This window comes from Manis pentadactyla, chromosome 12 (genome assembly GCF_030020395.1).
Source record: "Manis pentadactyla isolate mManPen7 chromosome 12, mManPen7.hap1, whole genome shotgun sequence".
Lineage (NCBI taxonomy): Eukaryota > Metazoa > Chordata > Mammalia > Pholidota > Manidae > Manis > Manis pentadactyla.
This window is the reverse complement of record NC_080030.1, coordinates 72,900,927-72,926,696: the sequence shown is the minus strand read 5'-3', so window position 1 is coordinate 72,926,696 and position 25,770 is coordinate 72,900,927. Positions and strand designations below refer to the sequence as shown.

Below are 25,770 nucleotides of genomic sequence, written 5' to 3'. Positions count from 1 at the left end.
GGGTATGGTGATGACATTTAAGATACAATACTAAAGGTATAATCAATGTATGAAAAAACTGACAAAGTAGACTTCATTAAAATAAAAAACTGCTCTGCAAAAGACAATGTCAATAGAACAAGAAGACAACACAGAATGCGAGAAAATATTTGCAGAAGACATTTGATAAAAATGTGTTATCCAAAATACACAAAGAACTCTTAAAAATTAACAAGAAAACCACACTAGATTAAAAGTAAACCAATGACCTTCATAGACACTTCAACAAAGAAGACATACATATGGCATAGGCATATGAAAAGATTTCATCTTATGTCATTAGGAGGTTGCAAATTTTAAAAAAAGATGCCACTAGAAACATATTAGAGTGGCCAAAATCTGGAACACTGACAACACTAAATGCTGCCAAGGATATGTAACAACAGGAACTCTCATTCATTGCTGGTGGGAATGCAAAATGGCACAGATGCTTTGTAAGACTTCAGCAGTTCTTATAAAACTAAACACACTTCCTCATACAATCCAGTAACCACGTTCCTTGGTATTTGCCCAAATGAACTGAAAACCTGTCCAAATAAAAACCTGCACATGGATGTATTCATAACTGCCAAAACTTACAAACAACTAAGACGTCCTTCAGTAGATGAATGGATAAACTGTAGTGTATCCAGAAAATGGACTATTTTTGTGACTAAAAAGAAAAGAGCTATCAAGTTATGAAAAGACAAGGAAGAACCATAAACACATATTACTGAGTAAAAGACAACAATTTGAAAAGTCAAATTTACTATATGATTCCAAGTATACGACATTCTGGAAAAGGCAAAACTATGAAGACAGTAAAAGGACCAGTGGCTGTCAGGGGTTGGGAACTGAGGGGCGAACAGGTGGAGCACAGAAGACTTTTAGGGCAATGAAACTATTCTGTATTAACAACTACAGATTCTGTATAACATTTGTCAAACCTACAGAATATACACCACCAAGAGTGAATCCTAATGTAAACTATGGACATTGAGTGATATGTCAATGTACGTTCATCACCTGAAATGAATTTTCTACTTGGTATAGATGCTGATAGCGGAGGAGGTAGTAAATACAGCTGACAGTTGAACAACGCCCAGGGAGTTAGGGGCACAGTCAAAAATCCATATATAACTTTTCATTCCCCAAAAACTTAACTACTTACAGCCTCCTGTATATAAAATGGGTCAATTAACTTCAGATGCAACAGCCAGTAGAAGAGTAGAAAAGAAATTGGAAAATTGTAGAGTCCAACAGAGAAAAAAAAGCAAACAGAGGAATTAGCTCTCTACCAGTCCCTGCCAGGATGGATACCTGCAGGTGGATCAGGCCCTGGATGGGACGGTGCACTTCAAAGGGGCAAAGGTTTCCCAGCTCCTTTCTCTGAGTTGCCCAACCCAGGCCTTGGCTCCACTGCTCCTCTCAGATCCTTTTCCTCTGGTCCTGGTAACAGCCTGACTTTGAACTCCCCCTGGTTTCAACATCCCTTGTCATGGATTTGGGGAATCTTAGCTCTTTGTGATGGGGAGAGGTGCGAGGTTCTAGAGAGGGGCAGTCCCCACAGTCCTTTAACCCTGCAAAACCCAACCCCACACTCAGATGCCAAGTATCCCATAAGCAGCACTGAAGCTCCAGATCCATGACTTCTCCAGCACAGAGCCAGAGGCCCAAAACATGCAGCTACAGATTCAGGGTCACAGTGAACCTGGCCACACCATCTCGAGGCCAGGTGACAAGAAAGTGCAAATTTCCAGGTCCCAAGGCCTCCAGGTAGAGCTGACCTGCCTGAAATGGTCTCCAGGAGCAGAGAATCTGCACCCTGAACACAGACGCCAAATCCTCCAAGCCCTGCACTGTGGTGGCTCTGTGATCTGCTCATCGCCATGTCACACTTGGAGCAGCTTTGTGTTCGCTGGGCCTTCTCAGAGTACTTGGAAGGAAGCCCTAGTGGGGACATTTATCTGAATTTTCTCTGGTCATTTTGAAGACAGTTTTCCCAGGAAAAAGCATGGTGCATCTATGCCATCAGCTGGGACTTCTCTTTTCCCTTTCTTTATAGAAGAACAAACATTTCTTAATCCTCTATAAAGAAAAACACCAGTTGACTTCAGTTGAATATAAAATACAGACTTTAAAATACGTAAGTAAAGACCTTTCCCCAAGGCAGCTGATTTAGCTTAGTTGATTAGAGAGTGGTTGCTAACAACACCAAGGTTGTAGGTTTGATCCCGGTATGGCTGATGCATACAACATTTTCCTTTTCCGTTTTAGCACACACAACACCCTTAGAATCTGCTGCCTTAAATCCAATTGCAGATATTATGTATTTATTGGGAAAAAAAATCCACATAAAAGTGGACCTGCACAGTTCAAACTGAGTTGTTCAAGAGTCAACTGTATATGGGGACAGTGGGTACACAGGACTCTCTATACTTCTGCTCAATTTTGCTGTGAACCTGAAACCGCTCTAAAAAGTGTTAATTAAAAAAAAATGAATCTAGACAGTCTTCTTACATCTTTTATAAAAATTAACTCATATGAATTATAGATTTAAATAAAATTCAAAACCTATAAAACTTCTAGAAAGTAACATAGGAAAGGTGACCTTGGAACAACAACCAAAAAAAAAGTACACACTTCCAATTGTAAAATAAATAAGTAACCGGGATGTAATGTATAGCATAAGGAATATAGTCAAAATATTGTAACAACTTGGTATGGTGATAGCTGGTACCTAGAATTATCATGTATATAAATGTTGAATCACTGTGTTGTACACCTGAAACTAATGTAATGTAATACTGTGTGTCAACTACCCTTCAATAAAAAATAATTATCTAAAAAAAAAAAAAAAAAAAAGAAAGGTGACCTTGGGTCTGAGATGAGTTTTTAGAGATAACACCAAAGGCACAATACACAAAAGAAGAAATCAAATAAGATGCAATTCATTAAAAGTAAAAACTTCTGCTCTGTGAATGGCATGTTTAGAAAATGAAAAGATAAGCCCCAGATGGAGAAAATATATGCAAAACACATACCTGATAAAGAACTTATACCTAAGTTATTTATTCAAATTATTCTTCAAACTCAACAGTAACAAAAAGATGTCTAAATTCTAAATGTACAACAAAAGAACTTCCAAACACATGAAACAAAACCTGATAGAGATGAAAGAAAAAATAATTTATAATTTGGGACCTCACCAACCCCTTCCATAACTGGTAGAACTGCTAGACAGAAATTGCAAGGTTATAGAAGATCTGAATGAAACAAAACAATCTAACAGACAAATATGGAACACTCGACCATAGCAGAATACACTTTTTCCAAGCATCCATTGAACATGTACCATGCTAGACCATACACCATATCTTGGGCCATAAACAAGTTTCAACAAATTTAAAAAAAACTGAAATCATACAGTGTGTTCTCTGATCATAATAGAATCAAACTAGAACTCAATAACAGGAAATTATAGAGTCCAGATGCCATTGGGTTGGTGGTAAATAAAATATGCCCTCTGGAAACTGGACTCTTTCTCCTCAAAAAAGGTTCTAAAACTACTCTCAATGTAACTGAAACATTTAATATTAGCATCAAAATTCTTTTCCATTATTATTTTTATACTGCAGAAATGGAAAATGAACAATGTTATACATATAAACTGAATTTAAAAACACATTTGTTATATCTTCCTATGTTGACAGATAGTATCTGCACTAGTTGGAGTGAGAATTTAATAATATGGGTAACTGTTGAACCACTGTATTCAATACCTAAAACCAATGTAAGATTGTATATTTATACCTCAATATCAAAAAAAAAACTTTAAAAAACCCACATTTGTTGTAATCTGAATTACAAACCAACTTTTACAACACAACATATTAAACTGAGACTACTGTTATTTATATAAAATGAACTCTTTACCTTCTGATGGAGTGTCTAAAATATTGGCATGCTTAGTTTTCACATGAGTTTCCATTTCTTGACTACAGTCTTCTATTTTTCCACAGAATGGACATTCAGGACTATACATTGTTTCATAAACTGATCCTTTTATTTTGGATAGGTCGCACTGTTTTTTCTGACATTTCAGGAATTTTGTAGATACAGTTAAGTTCTCTGAATAAAAGGCTTTATGTTTTAAAATACTATCCTTAGGCTGACTTTGAGCTGAAATTTTTGGATGATTAGTCGCACCAGCTGAATGAATACTGGAATTAACTTCCATTCTACACTGGGGGGTGTTGTCCTTCCTGTTATTTGACATTGCATACTGTATTGAGTTGATCCTCTCAAAGTTTCTTTCTAGTTTATTTTGCTCAAAGTGAGCAGTTTCAATATGGTAACACATTTCATCATAGTTCACACTTGACAACTTGCAAAATGGACATATAACTTCATTTTCCATATGAACGATTAGGTGAGCCTTCATGTCTGGTTCTGAGGTTACTGTTTCACCACAAATATCACAGGAAAGCATGATACATTCGGGTAGCTAGAAAAGAACATAACACAGTTTATGTTTGAAAGTGAGAGGAACATGGTGTGGGGGGGATCATGGGGAAGACAGTGTAGCACAGAGAAGGCAAACAGTGATTCTGTGGCATCTTACTATACTGATGGGCAGTGACTGCAATGGGGTATGGGGGGAGCATGATAATATGGGTGAATGCAGTAACCACATTTTTTTTCATGTGAAACCTTCATAAGAGTGTATATCAATGATACCTTAATAAAAAAAAAAGAAAGTGAGAGAAGAAAAAGGAAGTATATTTTATAAAATGACTTGAACAAATATATTTGTTATTTTAAACCAGATTTACATGAAGAAATTTTCAATGTACTTACTGCACTGAGTGGGTGGGCAGAAAAGGGTTAGTCAAGATGTGAACCCATTCACGCTCTGGAGGCTGTACTCTCAACCCAAAGAGTAAGAGCAGAGTGAAAACAGTACAAAAGAGCAGATTCCAGGGTCAAGAGAGCTGGATAGCCTCAATTTTCATATTTTAGGTAAGACATCTCACCTCTTTGAGGTTCAGTCTGTATAATGAGTTGTGCTACATCAGCAGTCACTTTTGGTTTCATAGACTTTAGTAGTGGCTACCAACAAAAAGGTGATTTTGCTAATGAATTATTTTTAAAGAGCAATCACAGCCACAATCTTCTTACTACAGACCGTCGTTCAGCTAAGAACTATTTTTTTTAAAAAAAGGAAAAGGGAAATAAGTAAACTGTTCCTAGCATTTAAATAAATTTAGCTGTATAAGAACTCTATACGTTGTCCTTATTTCTCTTTCCCTTTAGAGAAGTGAAAATATTCTCTAATTTTAGAAGGAAATCCTCCAACCCCCAGTGGACAAAGCGTCACACGCAGAGCTTTTTCTTTCCCCGATGCTGGGACACGGTTAAACACACAAGATTACGCTCAGACTCCCGGACACTTTGATGGGAACAGATGGGTAAGAAATGTGAGGCCGGTACCAGAGGTGCCAGGGTGCGTACGCCCGTGAAGGGCTGGAGTGCTGCATGGCCGTCGGCCCAGATGTCGCGACAGCGCCTTAGCCAGGGCACCGAACAAGTGGGGACACCAACGGGGTCAAGGCTTTGGGTCTGGGGAATGAAGACTAGGACCCTCAGTTCCTAACCGCTCGGAGAGCCGCGGCGGCCACAAGCCTCTAACCTTGGCTTCCTCTTCGGGTCCCGCCGTTGACGCTAGCTGATTTGCCGACAGAGGAGCGCGCGTGTGGCGTTGATTACCTTTCCCCGCCTGAAGAAGTGAGGCAGGCCCTGTGTATGTCGAGATTCACGGTTAACCACGAAAAGCACCAGCGATTCCACAGAGCTCCAGCCTCCAGCCTCACATTCAAAAAAGACCTTTCCCTCCGTCCCCACGGAAGGGAAGGACTCCCAGCATGCCCTGCTCCAGATGCGTTTGGGTCGTAGCGCATTCTGGGAGTCGTAGTCTTTCAGATATCCTTTCCTCGGGTTTCCCACCTCTAGTTTACTAGGAGACACTCTAGGCTCTAGGGACTTTTTGAATTCTCTGGACTAAGGTATTACATAAGTCCACAATAACACCTTTTAACAAGGGGTTTATATGCTGTTTGGGTGATACATATAATGATGCTAACTATGCTCCACAGATGGATGGAAGATAACTAAGGTTCGTGCCTCAAGGCTACAAAATCACACCATACCTTGTTTTTATGATTCAGACCTTATTTCATTTAACAAATATTTAATGAGTGTCTATTAGAAAGGCATGGTGCTTGGAACTGGGGCTGCAGCAGTAATCAAAACACAAAAAATTCAGGCCACATTTAAAGCTTACATTCTTGTGAGTCTGAGAGAAAATGAACAAGTAAATAAACTGTTAGCCTTAAAAATAAAATTGTTAGTTATTTTATCAGCAAAAACAAGTTTATTTAGGAATAGCAGGGAATTGCAATTCAGGACATGCCAGTTATGGTAACAAACATCTTCCAGTGCAACAAACAAAGGGAGAGGAACAGCTTTTTTGGAAGTTGGAAAGAAGTTGGAAGTTTTGAACCTGAAAGCCCACTGGGAAAAAGCAAGTCTTCAGGGGTTTTCACTGGCTGTGTTGCAGAGGTAGTCAACTTCTTGTAGGAGATGTAATGTATATCTTTCCCTCGTGGGCCTGTTAGTAATGATTCCATCTTACTGAAAATTCTTCTGTTGGGGTCTGTAATTGATAATTCTTACTGTGATTGACATGAAAATCAGTAGGACTCTCCCTTCTAGTTTCCCAGTCCACTTTAATGAGGTTTCCCTTTATTATTTTTCACAAAACTGATATAAGTGCTATGAAGGAAATAAAACTGAGTTGTTTATAGAGAGGACTATTGTAGTTAGAAAAAGTCTCTCTGAGGAGGTTAATGTGCTGTTGAACAAACCTTGCACCAACAAAGAAAAGTACTCCAAGTAGAGAAAATAATTTTAAAAAGTCTCTAAGGCTGGAGCAAAAAGAACATAATGTTCTAGAAGGAAGAATGGTTATATTATGAGGTAAAAGTTGTAGACAGGAGCCAAATCGTACAGAACCTTGTAGAAAACTATAGAAATAATTAAATAGAAGAGTGGCATGATTTGAAGATGCACAGTATATTGGGAGTTGAGTAGTTAAACATGGCAGATTGAACACATACCTTTATATTCCCTGCCTCTCAAAATCTACTAAAATAACAGAATAAAAATAATAACAAACACTAATAAGATTTTAACAAAATTTGAAAGCTAGAAAAGGATGGATAAGTAGTAACTAACTTACTAAGAAGAGAAGTCAACAAAAAAGCAAGTCAGTTCATACATCAGAACTCTGGAAATGTTCAGAAATTAAAGACCAGGTACATTTGAAAAAGATTTTAAATTTGGGCATGAAAAGAGGAACATTTTGCTGAAAGTCTGAATGAGGAATAGTTAGAGCCCTACCTCCAGATTTCCCCCACAGCCAGGTTACCCAGTGACTCAGCTTTCCCTCCAAGAAAGAAGGCTACAGATTTTATTGAAGAAAATGAACCAGAAAGGCTATGAAGTCAGAAATATACAGCTAAGGGTCAGGGCCAAGGTGTTGGACTGAAAATGGGGAATATGTGAAAGCTAAACATTGAATTATGAAGTCCCCTAAGCAATTTTCTCCCATCACATTCTGATGTCTGACTTGTGCCTCAAAGTCAGGAGGTGGAAAAATTCTCCAGGGAAAACCATTGGTTCAAGATAAAAGATCTACAGATAATGATTTTTAGAAAGTTCTCCAATAAAACAGTCAAGATCCCATTTCATTCTGTAAGGAAGTCAAAAATTATCTGTAAAGAAGACACACTGATACCCAAGCTTCTAATTGGTTTCTTTAGTGTCTCTTAAATATGAATAGAAACTCAAGGATCACCAGGCATTGGAGTAGAACCTATGGCAGGAAAGATGAAAACCAAAATGATAAAAAAGGAAAAAAATAAACGAAGAAACAGAGACAACCAATGAAGTAGAAAAAAAAAATACTTCAAGGACATTACTTGGACTGAAAATGGGGAATAAGTGAAAGCTAAAACAAAGTTAATATCTTCAGAAAGTCAAAACATATTTAATGCCCGAAATCAAAAATAGGTAATAGCTCTTGGGATTAAAAAATATAATTAAAATATGCATATTTATCAATAGAGAGCTTGAAGATAACCCAAGAAATTTCTCGGAAAAGAGAACAAAGTGTGCAAGAGATGAAAAACAGGTGCTCTTCAATGCAGAAATCATGTGTTATCTTGTATATTCTGTGCCTAGCATTTCATCTGGCAAACAGTCTGTTCTCAATAGTTTGTTGAATTCCAGAGTGGATTACAAGGCTATTACTTGTGTTATAATAATTCAGAGTATTTTATCTGGGGTTACTCTTTTCACATATCGGTGACTGCCTTTTTGTCCAAAATCCATAGATGTTACAGAATCCAACTTTTAAATAAATGGCAAATTGAAAAGCTTGAAACAAGTGAGCAGAGCATATAAGAAGTGAATGAAGCTGAAGAGGAAAGGGCCTCAGTAAAAGTTCCATGAGTTTGAGATTTTTATGAGTTGTGCTCCAATATCTATAAAACAGTGCCTGGCACAAATTAGGCCCTCCATCACTACGCTGTAGAATGAATAAATGAATAATAAACAAACGGACAAACGAACGAATGAATGAAAGCTCACACAGAGGGCTAGGGCTGCTGGACGCATGTGTGTCACAGCCGACCGCCCCACTAAAATCTCAGAATAGATGCAGGCGCCAGCTCCTCTTTCGGTGGGTGGAGCTGGGGCGTATGTTTCTCTCCGCCCGCCTGCTGGTTGGTGCAGCCGCTGCCGCCACCGCGTGCACGGGCTTCTGGGAGCCGACCTTCGGGTTCTCGGGGAAGGGGCGCCGGTGGCCGCCATCTTTAGCTGCGAACCTCATCGCTGTTTTTTTAACGCTAGGGGTGGAGTGGTGACCCCAGCTGTTACCCGCAGCCCGGGACTGGAAAGTCAGGGCATCAGATAGTGCCACATTAATAGGTAGTGAGAGTGACACAGGTCAGGTTGGGCGAGCTTCGGGTTTGATCCCCTTGGGAGCTACCAATTCCTGCGACTACTGTTTTTAATTACCCCTTTCCTTGCGAGACGTTCAGGACCTGACCACGCCAGGGCTTTTCTCGGGTTCCCCTGAGGGAGACAGCGGGGACCGGGGCGTGGCAGCCGGACCTCCCTGGCGGACGCGAAAGCGCGGAGTCCAGCACCTCTGATCGGCATTCGGGTCCTTCTAAGGAGCTTCTGGCAGCCCAGATCATACTCTCGCCATTTCTCAGTAGTTCCTCGTACGGTACATGGTCTTGTCAAACGCTGCCACGCACTCTTGGGACTCAGCGTGTGTGTGCGTGTTGGGCAGCGTATTAGCGGTTCCACAGTGTCCAGAATGAGGCAGGTTTGGTCCTGGGGGCCTGCATGACTGACCCTCTACCGCCGCCAGCTATCCTCTTCCACCCGGAGGCAGGTGCCTCGAAGGGCTCAGTCCTGACGCGCGGGTAAGCGTGGGTTAGAGGCTTCTCTAATAATCTATCAGTTCCATCCCAAAATGAAAATCTAGTAGCATTTGCTCGGTAATGCATAAGCGGTGAAACTGGATAGCCTCAAAAGAATATGGCATTGTTATTTACTCTTGGGCTTCTAAAAGACATTTAAAAAATGCTGAGATGATGTCTCTTAATTGTAACAGTCTATACATATTTTGTAGGAAAATGACTGTTGATAAACAAGCAACAGCTCTGTTCATTAGATCTTTTAAGTACAGCTTTTTTGGTTGTAAGGGCTCTAGTTGGCACACTTTACTTTTGTACCAATCTTGTAATTTTACTAATAGGCACTCTAACCCTTAGTGTGGCAAAGGATGAGAGGAGACATAATAGGAGTTTCTTGGGTGTTGGAGCTGTTCTGTATCTTGCTTTTAATGGTTATATGCCTGTGCATCTGTCAAATCTGTCAAATTCATTGAACTGTATACCAAATGAGAGATTTTTTTTTTACTGTATGTAAATTAAAAACTAATGAATTCCTTTTTTTTCATCTCAAAAACAAGCAGGCAAGCAAACAAACCACCATATTGGTTCTCCGTCTGTATTCTCTGTTTTGGTTTATTTTGACATCATACTGAAATAGTTCAAGCTAAAAACCATGAAGTCAACCTCAACCCCCGTTTCTTGCTTACTACGTACTTTTTATATTCATTTGGTCTCTAGTTCTTATGAGTCAGTTTCCAAAATGTTTCTGTAGTCAACCAAATCTATATTTCTAATGCAGCTACTAATTTAATTCAGGTCTTCATGTCATCAAGTTTTGAAGCAGCGTTCTCTTAAATTTCTTTAATCCTTTTCCTCAGATAAGTACAAATTCCCAGCTAGACTGCAGGAACCCTGTATGTTCTTACCCACCTTTCTAGCTTTATATTCTGCCCCTTTTCCCATGTTCTCTTGTTCAAGTACACTCAGTGTCTTACTGCTCCATGTTTATTCCACGCTTCTTGAAGAACTCTGCCTTTGCATATATTCCCTCTGCTTGAAATGCTTGTTCCTTCTCTTTTTTCCTTTTCATCTACTTCCCTGCCAAATTCTTGCTCAGCCTTTAAGACGGGATAACTAAAGACTTTCAGAGCTCCCTAAGGCACAGTTAATTGCTATGTCTTCTGTGCTCTTGCAGGATTTAATGCATGTGTTTTAGCAGACTTCATTACTTACAATATAATACCAGTTCATTAGTCTGTCTCTTCTGTATAGGGATGGCAACCTCTCATTTTGTATTTCCTTCATAAATGCTTGTTGATTATAACATTGTCTCCGGTTGAGTGTGTCCTCAGAATTTATCAGAATAACGTTCTAGATAACCACTAATTATCTCTCATAGTAAGCTCAAGTTGAAACCCTGCTTTGGACTTTTTTTTTTAATATGTAAATCCAGGATCAGTTGTAATATCAGTAATTTAGTATTCGTTTCAGATAATATCAAAATACTAATATACAATATCAGTGTAATGCTATTGAAATTGTTTATAATTCTTTTTCTAAAAGTAATACCTGGATATATTTCATACAAAATTTCATATTTGTAAATATACAATATTTGAAATACATGATAAAATGTTTATTAGATGTTAATGTTTTTAAATATATTTGTAGTAAAACTATTTAAAAATATAGTATGCAAATATTACAGTATTTAAAAATAACTAATTATACCATGGTACTGAAAAATGGTATTCAAGTCATGACTCTAGCTGTTACCCATATGTCCTTAGTCCTTAAAGCAGTGCCTTAAGTAAATGAAAGAAGCTAAATCCCAATAAATATTTGAGGTATGCTTATTGAAGCCTAATACCATAGACAACTGAAAATAAAGCACTTCATTGGTGGCTATTTCTTGGTCTTGCCAGATTCTGCAATTTAATAGTTTTTTTGCCCATCTATTTCATGATTGTTTCCTGGCTGACAGTGATTTTAAGTTGCATCCCACTCCAGAAAGGTTAAAAATACCAGGGATGGGAGTGCATCTTAGAATCAGTGAAATTAGGGTAATTACTTTGTGTTTAGACCAAAATCTGTTATTTGTTACATAGTTTAGTCTAGAAATATTGGTTGTTTTGCTCCAATTTTGATATGAGAGTGAGGGAATATTTTTTTTTTTAATAATTATTTTTTATTGAAGGGTGGTTGATGCACAGTATTACATTACATTAGTTTCAAGTGTACAACACAGTGATAAAACATTTATATACATAATTCTAGGTTCCAGCTATCACCCTACCAAGCTGTTACAATATCTTGACTATATTCCTTATGTTATACATTACATCCCGGTTACTTATTTATTTTACCATTGGAAGTCTGTCCTTTTTTTTCTTTTTTTTCTTTTTTTTTTTGTGAGGGCATCTCTCATGTTTATTGATCAAATGGTTGTTAACAACAATAAAATTCTGTATAGGGGAGTCAATGCTCAATGCACAATCATTAATCCACCCCAAGCCTAATTTTCGTCAGTCTCCAATCTTCTGAGGCATAACAAACGAGTTCTTACATGTAGAACAAATTCTTATATAATGAATAAGTTACATAGTGAACAGTACAAGGGCAGTCATCACAGAAACTTTAGGTTTTGCTCATGCATTATGAACTATAAACAGTTCAAATATGAATACTCATTTGGTTTTTATACTTGATTTATATGTGGATACCACATTACTCTCTTTATTATTATTATTTTTAATAAAATGCTGAAGTGGTAGGTAGATACAAGATAAAGGTAGAAAACATAGTTTAGTGTTATAAGAGAGCAAATGTAGATGATCAGGTGTGTGCATGTAGACTATGTGTTAATCCAAGCTAGACAAGGGCAATAAAACATCCACGTATGCAGAAGATTTCTCTCAGAACAGGGGGGGTGAGGTTCTAAGCCTCACCTCTGTTGATCCCCAATTTCTCACCTGATGGCCCCCCTGCGACTGTGCCTGTCTTAGGTTGTTCCTCCCTTGAGGAATCTTACCCGTCTCTGGCTAACCAGTCATCTTCCGGGGCCATACAGGGAAATGTGAAGTTGGTAAGTGAGAGGGAAGCCTTATTGTTTGAAAAGGTTAGCTTTTTACTTCTTTGCATATTTATGCCCTGTGGCTTCTATGCCCAGCATTTGTCTTGAGGTATCTTTACACTTGGAAGAATTATGATACTTGGTAAATTTGATATGAGGCATGAATTCTATTTAAGGGTTGTAATTAGGAAGGAAGAAGAAAAGCTATAGAAGTAGCAGGTGGAAGAAAACATGGGAAGATTGATTATTTCTTTGACATATCTTCTTGTAGAGTAACTTCAGCATGTATAGGTTTTAAGCTACTACTTAAATTGCGCACACCCATTAACATAATAGGAGTATAGTTACATAACCAAAGCATATCTGTAATTACCAGCCATCTCCAGTGAAACCAAGAAAACCAGTTAGGCACCTTAGGCATTTGTGAAAACTTACCTATTATATGGTGGATATTGTGCAACTGAACTTGAACAGTCTGAGAGAAATCAGACAAATTAAAACAACCCATTCCTGGGGAATGTTCACATCCCTTATGTTCTTTTAACAGTAAATAGTCTGTAGTTGTAAGATTTTGGAGCGCTACAATTTGCACTTCTCCTAATTCTTGGTTGAGTTCCAACAGTATAGATCCAGTCAAATTTGTTGTTTTACTGTATGCACAGGCCAGCTTAGATATCTCCTTCTTCATTCCCATGGCAAGTCCAGGAACTGGTGGGATGAGTGCATCTACAGCTGTAGCAGTGCGTGGATCTTTGTTGGGGTTTTTTGATGGTCATCTTCTGGCATGAGTCTTCCAGAGAGTGCTGATGTTGGAAGTTCTCTTTCATATCGTATCTTAGTTCATTTTCGGGGTACCCAATTAGGCTTTGATCTTCTGTATGGACACAAACAGACCCTTTGCCTACACTTTTATATGCCCTTTTATACACTTGTGTAGAACTCATTGGAGGTTACCACACAGGAACTGCCCTTTTGTTTTGTTTTGTTTTGTTTTGTTTTGCTTTGTTTTTGGTACCACTAATCTACACTTAAATGACGAATATTATGTTTACTAGGCTCTCCCCTATACCAGGTCTCCCCTATAAACCCCTTTACAGTCACTGTCCATCAGCATAGCAAAATGTTGTAGAATCACTACTTGCCTTCTCTGTGTTGTACAGCCCTCCCTTTTCTCCTACCCGCCCATGCATGTTAATCTTAATACCCCCCTACTTCTTCCCCCCCTTATCCCTCCCTACCCACCCATCCTCCCCAGTCCCTTTCCCTTTGGTACCTGTTAGTCCATTCTTGAGTTCTGTGATTCTGCTGCTGTTTTGTTCCTTCAGTTTTTCCTTTGTTCTTATATTCCACAGATAAGTGAAATCATTTGGTATTTCTCTTTCTCCGCTTGGCTTGTTTCACTGAGCATAATACCCTCCAGCTCCATCCATGTTGCTGCAAATGATTGGATTTGCCCTTTTCTTATGGCTGAGTAGTATTCCATTGTGTATATGTACCACATCTTCTTTATCCATTCATCTATTGATGGACATTTAGGTTGCTTCCAATTCTTGGCTATTGTAAATAGTGCTGCGATAAACATAGGGGTGCATCTGTCTTTCTCAAACTTGATTGCTGCGTTCTTAGGGTAAATTCCTAGGAGTGGAATTCCTGGGTCAAATGCTAAGTCTGTTTTGAGCATTTTGATGTACCTCCATACTGCTTTCCACAATGGTTGAACTAACTTACTTTCCCACCAGCAGTGTAGGAGGGTTCCCCTTTCTCCACAGCCTCGCCAACATTTGTTGTTGTTTGTCTTTTGGATGGCAGCCATCCTTACTGGTGTGAGGTGATACCTCATTGTAGTTTTAATTTGCATTTCTCTGATAATTAGCGATGTGGAGCATCTTTTCATGTGTCTGTTGGCCATCTGTATTACTTTTTTGGAGAACTGTCTGTTCAGTTCCTCTGCCCATTTTTTAATTGGGTTATTTGTTTTTTGTTTGTTGAGGCATGTGAGCTCTTTATATATTCTGGATGTCAAGCCTTTATCGGATGTGTCATTTTCAAATATATTCTCCCATACTGTAGGGTTCCTTTTTGTTCTATTGATGGTGTCTTTTGCTGTACAGAAGCTTTTCAGCTTAATATAGTCCCACTTACTCATTTTTGCTGTTGTTTTCCTTTCCCGGGGAGATATGTTCAAGAAGATGTCACTCATGTTTATGTCTAAGAGGTTTTTGCCTATGTTTTCTTCCAAGAGTTTAATGGTTTCATGGCTTACATTCAGGTCTTTGATCCATTTTGAGTTTACTTTTGTATATGGGGTTAGACAATGGTCCAGTTTCATTCTCCTACATGTAGCTGTCCAGTTTTGCCAGCACAATCTGTTGAAGAGACTGTCATTTCGCCATTGTATGTCCATGGCTCCTTTATCAAATATTAATTGACCATATATGTCTGGGTTAATGTCTGGATTCTCTAGTCTGTTCCATTGGTCTGTGGCTCTGCTCTTGTGCCAGTACCAAATTGTCTTGATTACTATGGCTTTATAGTAGAGCTTGAAGTTGGGGAGTGAGATCCCCCCTACTTTATTCTTCTTTCTCAGGATTGCTTTGGCTATTCGGGGTCTTTGTTGTTTCCATATGAATTTTTGAATTATTTGTTCCAGTTCATTGAAGAATGTTGCTGGTAGTTTCATAGGGATTGCATCAAATCTGTATATTGCTTTGGGCAGGATGGCCATTTTGACGATATTAATTCTTCCTAGCCACGAGCATGGGATGAGTTTCCATCTGTTAGTGTCCCCTTTAATTTCTCTTAAGAGTGACTTGTGTTTTCAGAGTATAAGTCTTTCACTTCTTTGGTTAGGTTTATTCCTAGGTATTTTATTTTTTATGATGCAATTGTGAATGGAGTTATTTTCCTGATTTCTCTTTCTGTTGGTTCATTGTTAGTATATAGGAAAGCCACAGATTTCTGTGTGTTGATTTTGTATCCTGCAACTTTGCTGTATTCCGATATCAGTTCTAGTAGTTTTGGGGTGGAGTCTTTAGGGTTTTTTATGTACAGTGTCATGTCATCTGCAAATAGTGACAGTTTAACTTCTTCTATACCAATCTGGATTCCTTGTATTTCTTTCTTTTGTCTGATTGCCGTGGCTAGGACCTCCAGTACTATGTTAAATAACAGTGGAGAGAGTGGGCATCCCTGTCTAGTTCCCGATCTCAGAGGAAATGCTTTCAGCTTCTCGCTGTTCAATATAATGTTGGCTGTCGGATTATCATAGATGGCCTTTATTATGTTGAGGTACTTGCCCTCTATTCCCATTTTCTGAGAGTTTTTAACATGAATGGATGTTGAACTTTGTCAAATGCTTTTTCAGCATCTATGGAGATGATCATGTGGTTTTTGTCTTTCTTTTTGTTGATGTGGTGGATGATGTTGATGTACTTTCGAATGTTGTACCATCCTTGCATCCCTGGGATGAATCCCACTTGGTCATGGTGTATGATCCTTTTGATATGTTTTTGAATTCGGTTTGCTAATATTTTGTTGAGTATTTTTGCATCTACGTTCATCAGGGATATTGGTCTGTAGTTTTCTTTTTTGGTGGGGTCTTTGCCTGGTTTTGGTATTAGGGTGATGTTCGCTTCATAGAATGAGTTTGGGAGTATCCCCTCCTCCTCTATTTTTTGGAAAACTCTAAGGAGAATGGGTATTATGTCTTCTCTGTATGTCTGATAAAATTCCGAGGTAAATCCATCTGGCCCGGTGGTTTTGTTCTTTGGTAGTTTTTTGATTACCGCTTCAATTTCATTGCTGGTAATTGGCCTGATTAGATTTTCTGTTTCTTCCTGGGTCAATCTTGGAAGGTTGTATTTTTCTAGGAAGTTGTCCATTTCTCCTAGGTTTCCCAGCTTGTTAGCATATAGGTTTTCATAGTATTCTCCAATAATTCTTTGCATTTCCATGGGGTCCGTCGTGATTTTTCCTTTCTCGTTTCTGATACTGTTGATTTGTATTGACTCTCTTTTCTTCTTAATAAGTCTGGCTAGAGTCTTATCTATTTTGTTTATTTTCTCGAAGAACCAGCTCTTGGTTTCATTGATTTTTGCTATTGTTTTATTCTTCTCAAGTTTATTTATTTCTTCTCTGATCTTTATTATGTCCCTCCTTCTGCTGACCTTAGGCCTCATCTGTTCTTCTTTTTCCAATTTTGATAATTGTGACATTAGACCATTCATTTGGGATTGCTCTTCCTTTTTTAAATATGCTTGGATTGCTATATATTTTCCTCTTAAGACTGCTTTTGCTGTGTCCCACAGAAGTTGGGGCTTAGTGTTGTTGTCATTTGTTTCCATGTATTGCTGGATCTCCATTTTGATTTGGTTATTGATCCATTGATTATTTACGAGCGTGTTGTTTAGCCTCCATGTGTTTGTGAGCCTCTTTGCTTTCTTTGTACAGTTTATTTCTAGTTTTATGCCTTTGTGGTCTGAAAACTTGGTTGGTAGGATTTCAATCTTTTGGAATTTTCTGAGGCTCTTTTTGTGGCCTAGTATGTGGTCTATTCTGGAGAATGTTCCATGTGCACTTGAGAAGAATGTATATCCCGCTGCTTTTGGATGTAGAGTTCTATAGATGTCTATTAGGTCCATCTGCTCTACTGTGTTGTTCAGTGCTTCCGTGTCCTTACTTATTTTCTGCCCAGTGGATCTATCCTTTGGGGTGAGTGGTGTGTTGAAGTCTCCTAGAATGAATGCATTGCAGTCTATATCCCCCTTTAGTTCTGTTAGTATTTGTTTCACATATGCTGGTGCTCCTGTGTTGGGTGCATATATATTTAGAATGGTTATATCCTCTTGTTTGACTGAGCCCTTTATCATTATGTAGTGTCCTTCTTTATCTCTTGTTACTTTCTTTGTTTTGAAGTCTATTTTGTCTGATATTAGTACTGCAACCCCTGCTTTCTTCTCACTGTTGTTTGCTTGAAATATGTTTTTCCATCCCTTGACTTTTAGTCTGTACATGTCTTTGGGTTTGAGGTGAGTTTCTTGTAAGCAGCATATAGATGGGTCTTGCTTTTTTATCCATTCTGTTACTCTGTGTCTTTTGATTGGTGCGTTCAACCCAATAACATTTAGGGTGACTATTGAAAGATATGTACTTATTGCCATTGCAGGCTTTAAATTCATGGTTACCAAAGGTTCAAGGTTAGCCTCTTTAGTATCTTACTGCCTAACTTAGCTCGCTTATTGAGCTGTTATATACACTGTCTGGAGATTCTTTTCTTCTCTCCCTTCTTGTTCCTCCTCCTCGATTCTTCATATGTTGGGTGTTTTGTGCTGTGCTCTTTCTAGGAGTGCTCCCATCTAGAGCAGTCCCTGTAAGATGTTCTGTAGAGGTGGTTTGTGGGAAGCAAATTCCCTCAGCTTTTGTTTGTCTGGGAATTGTTTAATCCCACCGTCATATTTGAATGATAGTCGTGCTGGATACAGTATCCTTGGTTCAAGGCTCTTCTGTTTCATTGTATTAAATATATCATGCCATTCTCTTCTGGCCTGTAGGGTTTCTGTTGAGAAATCTGACGTTAGCCTGATGGGTTTCCCTTTATAGGTGACCTTTTTCTCTCTAGCTGCCTTTAACACTCTTTCCTTGTCCTTGATCTTTGCCATTTTAATTATTATGTGTCTTGGTGTTGTCCTTCTTGGATCCTTTCTGTTGGGGGTTCTGTGTATTTCTGTGGTCTGTTCGATTATTTCCTCCCCCAGTGTGGGGAAATTTTCAGCAATTATTTCTTCTAAGATACTTTCCATCTCTTTTCCTCTCTCTTCTTCTTCTGGGACCCCTATAATACAGATATTGTTCATTTTGGATTGGTCACACAGTTCTCTTAATATTGTTTCATTCCTGGAGATCCTTTTGTCTCTCTCTATGTCAGCTTCTATGCGTTCCTGTTCTCTGATTTCAATTCCGTCAATGGCCTCTTGCATCCTATCCATTCTGCTTATAAACCCTTACAGAGTTGGTTTCATTTCTGCGATCTCCTTTCTGGCATCTGTGATCTCCTTCCGGACTTCATCCCATTTCTCTTGCGTATTTCTCTGCATCTCTGTCAGCATGTTTATGATTCTTATTTTGAATTCTTTGTCAGGAAGACTGGTTAGGTCTGTCTCCTTCTCTGGTGTTGTCTCTGTGATCTTTGTCTGCCTGTAGCTTTGCCTTTTCATGGTGATAGGAATAGTCTGCAGAGCTGGGACGAGTGACGGCTGGAAGGACTTCCTTTGTTGTTGGTTTGTGGCCCTCCTCTCCTGGGAGAACAGCGACCTCTAGTGGCTTGTGCTGGACAGCTGCGCGCAGACAGGGCTTCTGCTTCCTGCCCGGCTGCTATGGAGTTAATCTCCGCTGTTGCTGTGGGTGTGGCCTGGCTCGGGCAGCTACTCCAAGATGGTGGAGTCGCGTTGGAGCAGGAGCTGCTGGGAGGCTATTTATCTCCGTAAGGGGCCTCCCTGCTCCCTGCAGCCCAGGGGTTAGGGTGCCCAGAGATCCCCGGATTCCCTACCTCTGGATTAAGTGACCCGCCCTGCCCCTTTAAGACTTCCTAAAAGCACCCGCCAAAACAAAACAACCACCAAAAAAAAAAAATAATAAAAAGAAAAAAATTTTTAAATCAAAAAAAAAAAAAAGTTTTTAATTAAAAAAAAAAAGGTGGTCGCTCATTTTTCTTTATTCTCCGGTGCCAGCCTCAGGCCTCTGCTCACCGGTCTTTCTGCCCTGTTTCCCTAGGATTGGGGTCCCTATCCCTTTAAGACTTACAAAAAGCGCTCGCCAAAACAAAACAGCAAAAAAGCAAAAAAAACATGGTCCCACGCTTTTCTTATGTCCTCTGGCGCCCAGCCTCCAGTGCCCACTCACTGTTCTTGCTGCCCTGTTTTTCCAGTATCGAGCGCCCTGCACTCTGGCCCGGATGGCTGGGGCTGGGTGCTCGGCAGTCCTGGGCTCCGTCTCCCTCCCGCTCTGCCTGCTCTTCTCCCGCCGGCAGCTTGGGGGAGGGGCGCTCGGGTCCCGCAGGGCCGGGGCTTGTATCTTACCCCCTTCGGGAGGCGCTGGGTTCTCTCAGGTGCGGATGTGGTCTGGATATTGCCCTGTGTCCTCTGGTCTTTATTCTAAGAAGGGTTGTCTTTGTTATATTTTCATAGATATATGTTGTTTTGGGAGGAGATTTCCACTGCTCTACTCACGCCGCCATCTTCCGCCCCTCCCGGGAATATATTTTTTGTACATTTTTTTTCAGAATGGGTTTTGTTGGCCTATTTAATCAGTGAGCCTGAATTTAGTTTCCCTAGAGTAAATATCTCATGTTTTGAGAATTATCATTATCTGTTTTCTTCTTTCCTAACCTAAAGATGCCATGGTTAGTCCAGGGAAAGGTAACTATAGAATGAAAATGAAAAGTTGTAAGAATAAAGCCCTAAATCTCCAAGGGATGCATAGACAAAAAGAAGAAATACAACTTCAAAAACAGAAAAGGGAAGAACAGGTAGGTATTTAAAATATTTAATTGTTTTACATGAAAACATCATTTATACATATTTCAGAAGTATTATTATTGCTAACTTTTAGATAATTTTAAATGAAAAATGTTTTAAGAAATTAAATATAGAATTATTATAATATTAACAAATTCAGGAATCAAAATCCTTTGCTATTTTTAACCAGTAACAGGAATGACTTTTCTGTTTTATTGACAAGCTTTATATGTTAATCATATTTCTGTCTCCTTGCTAAGAATTTTTTACTTTTCAGCCTATTTAGATCACTTCTATTTGTCATTGTAAAATTTGCTCCCCAAAATACACTAATTATAATGATTTGTTATTTGTGGTTTTCATAGCTCTTGCCCCTAAGTTAATTGTAGTCATTTTCCTATATTACTCATACTGTAACTCTGTAAAGTCTCCTCACCCAGATCTCTTAACCCTCTGTTTGAACTGTCTATACATGACATAAGGAGCAAAAAAATCATTTCAGAGAGTGCATCTCGACATTTTTCATACCAATATATACTTAAACTTAGAAGTATTTATAAATGATTAGAGGGTGTGGTCCTCACATAAATTAAAACTGATATGTGAGAAGGATTAGCAATGAAGAAAGTTGAGAAAGGCCTATATGATTATGATTTGTCATCTCTCTATAGTACCTAGTGCAATCCCTACTATTTTAGGTACTCAAAAAAAGTATGTTGAATGATTAAGTAGAAAGGGAACTGTGTACAGATTGAAGAAGAACAGTATTTATTTAGCTATCAAAGAAGATATATATACCATATTGTTTTCCTGAATTTTGATTTAGGAGGTACACTTATAAATCTCCCTCAGTGAGCTCACCATGTCTCTTACCTCCTCATTTTCTCATTATTTTTATCCACTCTGGAATTTATAAGCATAGGGCCATCTTTCCTGACAGTTCTCTATTCCTTGTTAATCTGATGTACTAAGTCTTAATACACCACATTATCACTCTCATGTAACAAATTTCTTAAGATTTCCTTGGAAAAATTCTTAGATATCTCATAATCTACTATGAGCATATTTCTTTTTCAGATGCTCTAACATGTAAATGTGTATTGTGCTTAAGGGATGGGCCATTGATAAAAGACTTAAAATTAAGAATGACCCAAATCAGTCTGCAGGATAAGAACTAACCTAGTCCAGAAAGTTTAACTTCTCATAGATAATTTAGGTCTTCATGGTGTAATGATTGGGAGATATTAAAATTTTTACAACTTTAAACAATAAAGTTATTTGTTTTGTTAACTTAAATGAAAAACATAATTTTATGGGAACTCAGTGTTTTGTGGATAGTTCAGTGTATGAATTGATCTCTCTTTATTACAGTTGTTAAAATGCAGAAATGTCCAGAGGTGATTAATCTATGCTGGAAAGTCCTACCTAGGATCCAGATATCAGTTCCACTGTACCATTCCAGAGGTAGGCATTACAAAAATGTGTTTTGAATTATACTTATTTCAGAGATAGGCTACAGCAAATATTATTTGTGCAAAATATATAAATGATAAATTAATTTTCTGTGTTTTAGGAAGAAGTTATTACCACAGATACGGTTCAGATAATTTTTTAATAATGCTATTCTACAACTAGGTTAATAACAGCAGCACAAAAATTTAGAAAGCTGATTTCTAAAAATGAGTTATTTTTAGTATGCTTGTTTAATATTACAAGAATCTGTAGTAGTTCTATTAGATACCTTTTAAGGCACTTTTCTTTGCCAGTTGGTCTTAATTTTTCTTTAAGATATATTTTTAAATGACATGTATTTTTTAAACATTGTATTGTAAAAATGATACTTGTTAATTTTAGAATATTTGCAAATACAAGAGAATTTAAAGAAGCAAATATAAACTGCCAAGAAACAGATGCAAACTTTTTGATTCTTATAGAAATACTTTTCAGACATGATTTTTTTAAATGGCAGCCTACCATCCAGTATAAATGTAAAATAGTGAATCAGATGTTTAGTTTTTTTCCTGATTTTTGGTGGGAATTCAAAAACAAGCTACATAAATACTGTATAACCTAAAATTTCCTTAGTATAAATTCATAAAAGTGAAATCATAGGTTAAAGGAATAAAGAGTATAAATAAATTTATACTCCCATCTTCAGTTTATACAAGTATTCATTTCATTATATTCTTACCAATGCAATTACCTTTAAAAAGAAAAAAATGCTTATGTAATAGTTCATTGTTTGACATTTTTTGAGTACATCAGTTAAATAATTTTCTTTATTATTCATCTTTGTAATTCATAATTTGCCTATCATAATTCATATTGCATTTATAAAAACTGCTTCTAAATAAAAATTTAACCCTTAGTCTGTCTTGTGTTTCATATGTAGAATTTATAGAATTTATAGATTAGTATATTATACTGAGTGATATATTTGAACTAAAAAGTTTTTTGAAAATGCCCTTGTCTAGCTGCCTTCTCTTAGAATTTAGTAGCATTAGGAATAAAAGAAATCTTGTGTTCAGGTCATTTTGGATTGTAAGTCTTTTACATTTGCTTTCTTATTGTAGTTCTTGTTCATAAATACATTAAACTTTGGTTTTCCATTCTTTATCTTCAAAGAGAAAGGGTTAGCAATATTAGAAATAGGAAATCCTTGCACCATCAAGAATGACTTCCTCTTCCTTCCCGTGTTCCGCAGTTTCTGTTTTTGTAATTGGGATTATTTTTTAAATCAGATTAATATCTTAAAATTCTTTTTACATTATCATATTCTCTTTCAAGATTTCTTTTTGACATAAGCATTATATTGTAACCAATTAACAAAGTTCACATAGATTTAGTTCTGTTTCAGAATGTTAGTTTTCTGCTAGTGTTTTTATACCACAACTTCCCTGTTACTAAATTATTTTCATAAGATTTTATCCTCATTTGCCCTAATTTCTCAAAGTATTCTGTTTCTTTTAAACTAGTATTTTTTTTTTACAGTGTGAGTGATTTTCTGTTTCTTTGTAGTGAGATTATGCTTGCCCAGGGTGGGCATATAACAGGTTAAAGATGTTTTCTCTTACTGATTGATGTGTGTTCCTGCCAAAACTGTCAGGTTTAGAAAAATATTAGATTTCCTGTAATTTTACTTGATACATAACTGTAGGAAACATGGGAAAACAGCTTGAACTAGAAATCGAGCTATAACTAGAACTTCTCTGATTTAAGTCACGATAGTGATCTTCTGCTAGAATCTCTTCCTTCCTTCCCTCTCATGTCCACTCTTGCAGATGTAAATCACAAGTTGTGCTTTTCTTTAATCCCAGTTTTGAAATATCTCCACAGTTTTTTTGTTGTAGGTGACTTATGCTTGATTTTCAGTGCTAAAGCAGATATTTCTCCATTTTACTTACGTTTACATTGTCATATTGACTAAAAGTCTCCTCTTTAATAATTCATCATCTTTATAAGATAATACAGGCTATTATTCTATCAATTAATATAATAGCAATGTAAAGTTAATAGTCATGATACCTGTTAGATTAGCTGATGATCCAAGTACACTTGTATTGCTATCTTTTAAAGTAATTCCTCAGGAAGAGATCATATTTGGATTCTTAAATTATGTATATATCATATCTATATATTTATCTACATGTCTGGATGTAGCTGACACTCTATACCCACTTCTCACCATCCTCTAACTATAAAACTCTGCTTACTGTTTTAAAATAATAATTCTACAAAAACAAAGGTACATAATAGTTCTTAATATGATAAAATTTAAATGTTGCTAAAGCAGGAAATCTTTAATACATAAATATATAGTATGTTTAGAATGTCAGATTTTTATGTTTGACTTTGAAATGTTCAAGGAACAAGTCATAAGAAATTTTTCTTTAAAAATTAGAATTTACCTAAAATGACTTAACTATTGGTTTCTTTTTCAAATACTTCAGGTTTTTTTTTTAAGAAATTACCCTAGTAATGGGGTATGTGGTGGGGATTTGATAATGGGGGGAATCTAGTAACCACAGTGTTGCTCATGTAATTGTATATTAATAATAACAAAATAAAAAAAGAAATTACCCTATAATGTAAGGTTCTTTACAGAAATGACATAAAATTATTTGAAAGATAGGTCTCTTTATCCATCTTGGTTCTCATTCACTAAGAGGAATTTTATTTAGGCTAAATGCCAGTGGCAAGTAGTAAAAAAAGAAAAACTAATTGAGAAGATGGTTGAAAAGAAAAATTTATTATCATTTCTGTGTCATTCTCTCCAAACTGAGGAATTGAATAGGAAGAATCAATTTTTAAATACTAGTTTGTAAAAGATGTTTTATTCTTTTAGAGACAGTAGTTTTCTGTGGATAGAAGTGATCTCTCAGCATAGTCATTCAACTAACATTTAGTACCTAGTATGTTCAGGCCACTGAACCACTTGCTGTAATCTCATTTACTTTGGCATTATCCAAAGCTAATGTTCCATAGTATTTGAGAACTATAAAAGAAAATATGATTTGAATACCAGAGTTACTTTTGAAGTTCATGTTGTTAAAAGCATCTCCTAAATTTTCAATTTGAGATTTTTTGGGGGCTGATTATATGGTTTGTAGACTACCTGAGCACTTTGTTTCTCTTTTTACCTTTGTTCTTTGTCTCTAGGTCATTTTTATTATTTGTTAATATCTCAAATGAAATAGTAAGCATTCGTTTAATTCCTTTATATGTCCTATGGAGTTTTTAATCATTACTAAAACTAAATTAAAAAATTTAACTTTAATGAAGAACAAACAGTACCCAGCTATGTAATGCTAGTTATAAACGTAATTTCAGAAAAGGAGTGGGCTTAGAAAGTTTGAAAATTTGAAAGTTTCATTTAAAATTTGAGAAAGCTAGTAAAAAGGAAGTTATGTCAAGTAAGCTACCTGATACTCTCACTTTAGTTGGACAAAAGGAAAAAGTTACCAACTTATAAAAAATTATGGATTGTCAGTTGTTCATGTTGAAAGTCACATTTAGTTAATGCTTAAGTAAGTGTAAAATTCCTCTTAATGTATGTTTTTATCAATTCTGTTTGAATAAGTTTTGTTTTATTCTAACTCATTTATCAATAAATGTTAAACTTTTACTATTATATAGAGTTTATATACTAACACAGCTTTGTTTTAATTTAATTTATAATATAGCAAATTTGGACAAGAAGAGATTTATACTTTCTTATAATAAACCACATTAATACAGATAAAAAAGAACAGCATACAGTGCCCCTTGGCCAACTATGATCCTTAGGTCAAATTTGGCCTGATTTATGTTTTAGTGAATTAAGTTGTTTTGGAACAGTCACACCCATTTGTTTGCTTAATGTCTGGTTGCTTTCATGCCACATCAGCAGAGTTGAGTATCTGTGACAGAGAAAAGCCTGCAAAGCCTAAAATATTTACTAAAAAAGTTTGTCAACCCCTGCTATAGAAAATCAGTGTACTATTTTATTTCTAAATGAGCTATGGTTTTTGATTCTTTATAGAAAAACTTATAGAATAGATTTTTTTGTGTGTGGTAAAATAGGGATAAAATAAAATTTACCATTTTAATCATTTTAAAGTATACAATTCAGTATCATTAAGTATAGTTGCTGTGTTTT

General features: G+C 36.9%; 2 protein-coding genes across 9 annotated transcripts in view; one reads left to right on the top strand and one right to left on the bottom strand.

Annotated features, from left to right (window-relative positions):
- The window catches only part of ZUP1 (zinc finger containing ubiquitin peptidase 1), a 37,003-nt gene extending 31,067 nt beyond the window's left edge, over positions 1 to 5,936 (bottom strand). For 6 of the 8 annotated variants that reach the window (XR_005032575.2, XM_036925024.2, XM_036925023.2 and 3 more), the window contains exons 1-2: positions 5,711 to 5,936; positions 3,955 to 4,525 (exon numbers count right to left, since the gene is read on the bottom strand). Coding sequence is in view for 7 of the 8 variants with exons in the window: in XM_036925024.2 (XP_036780919.2) it covers positions 3,955 to 4,510 (556 nt within the window). In the remaining variant the exon portion in view is untranslated. Of the gene's footprint in view, positions 1 to 3,954; positions 4,526 to 5,675 lie in introns of all 8 variants that reach the window. The other 2 variants (XM_036925025.2, XM_036925026.2) reach the window with 2 other exon arrangements.
- Positions 5,937 to 8,904: 2,968 nt separating this feature from the next.
- KPNA5 (karyopherin subunit alpha 5) overlaps positions 8,905 to 25,770 on the top strand; it is a 54,622-nt gene continuing 37,756 nt past the window's right edge. The window contains 3 exon segments of the mRNA XM_057489232.1: positions 8,905 to 9,575; positions 20,010 to 20,143; positions 21,504 to 21,596. The gene's annotated coding sequence lies outside the window, so the exon portion shown is untranslated.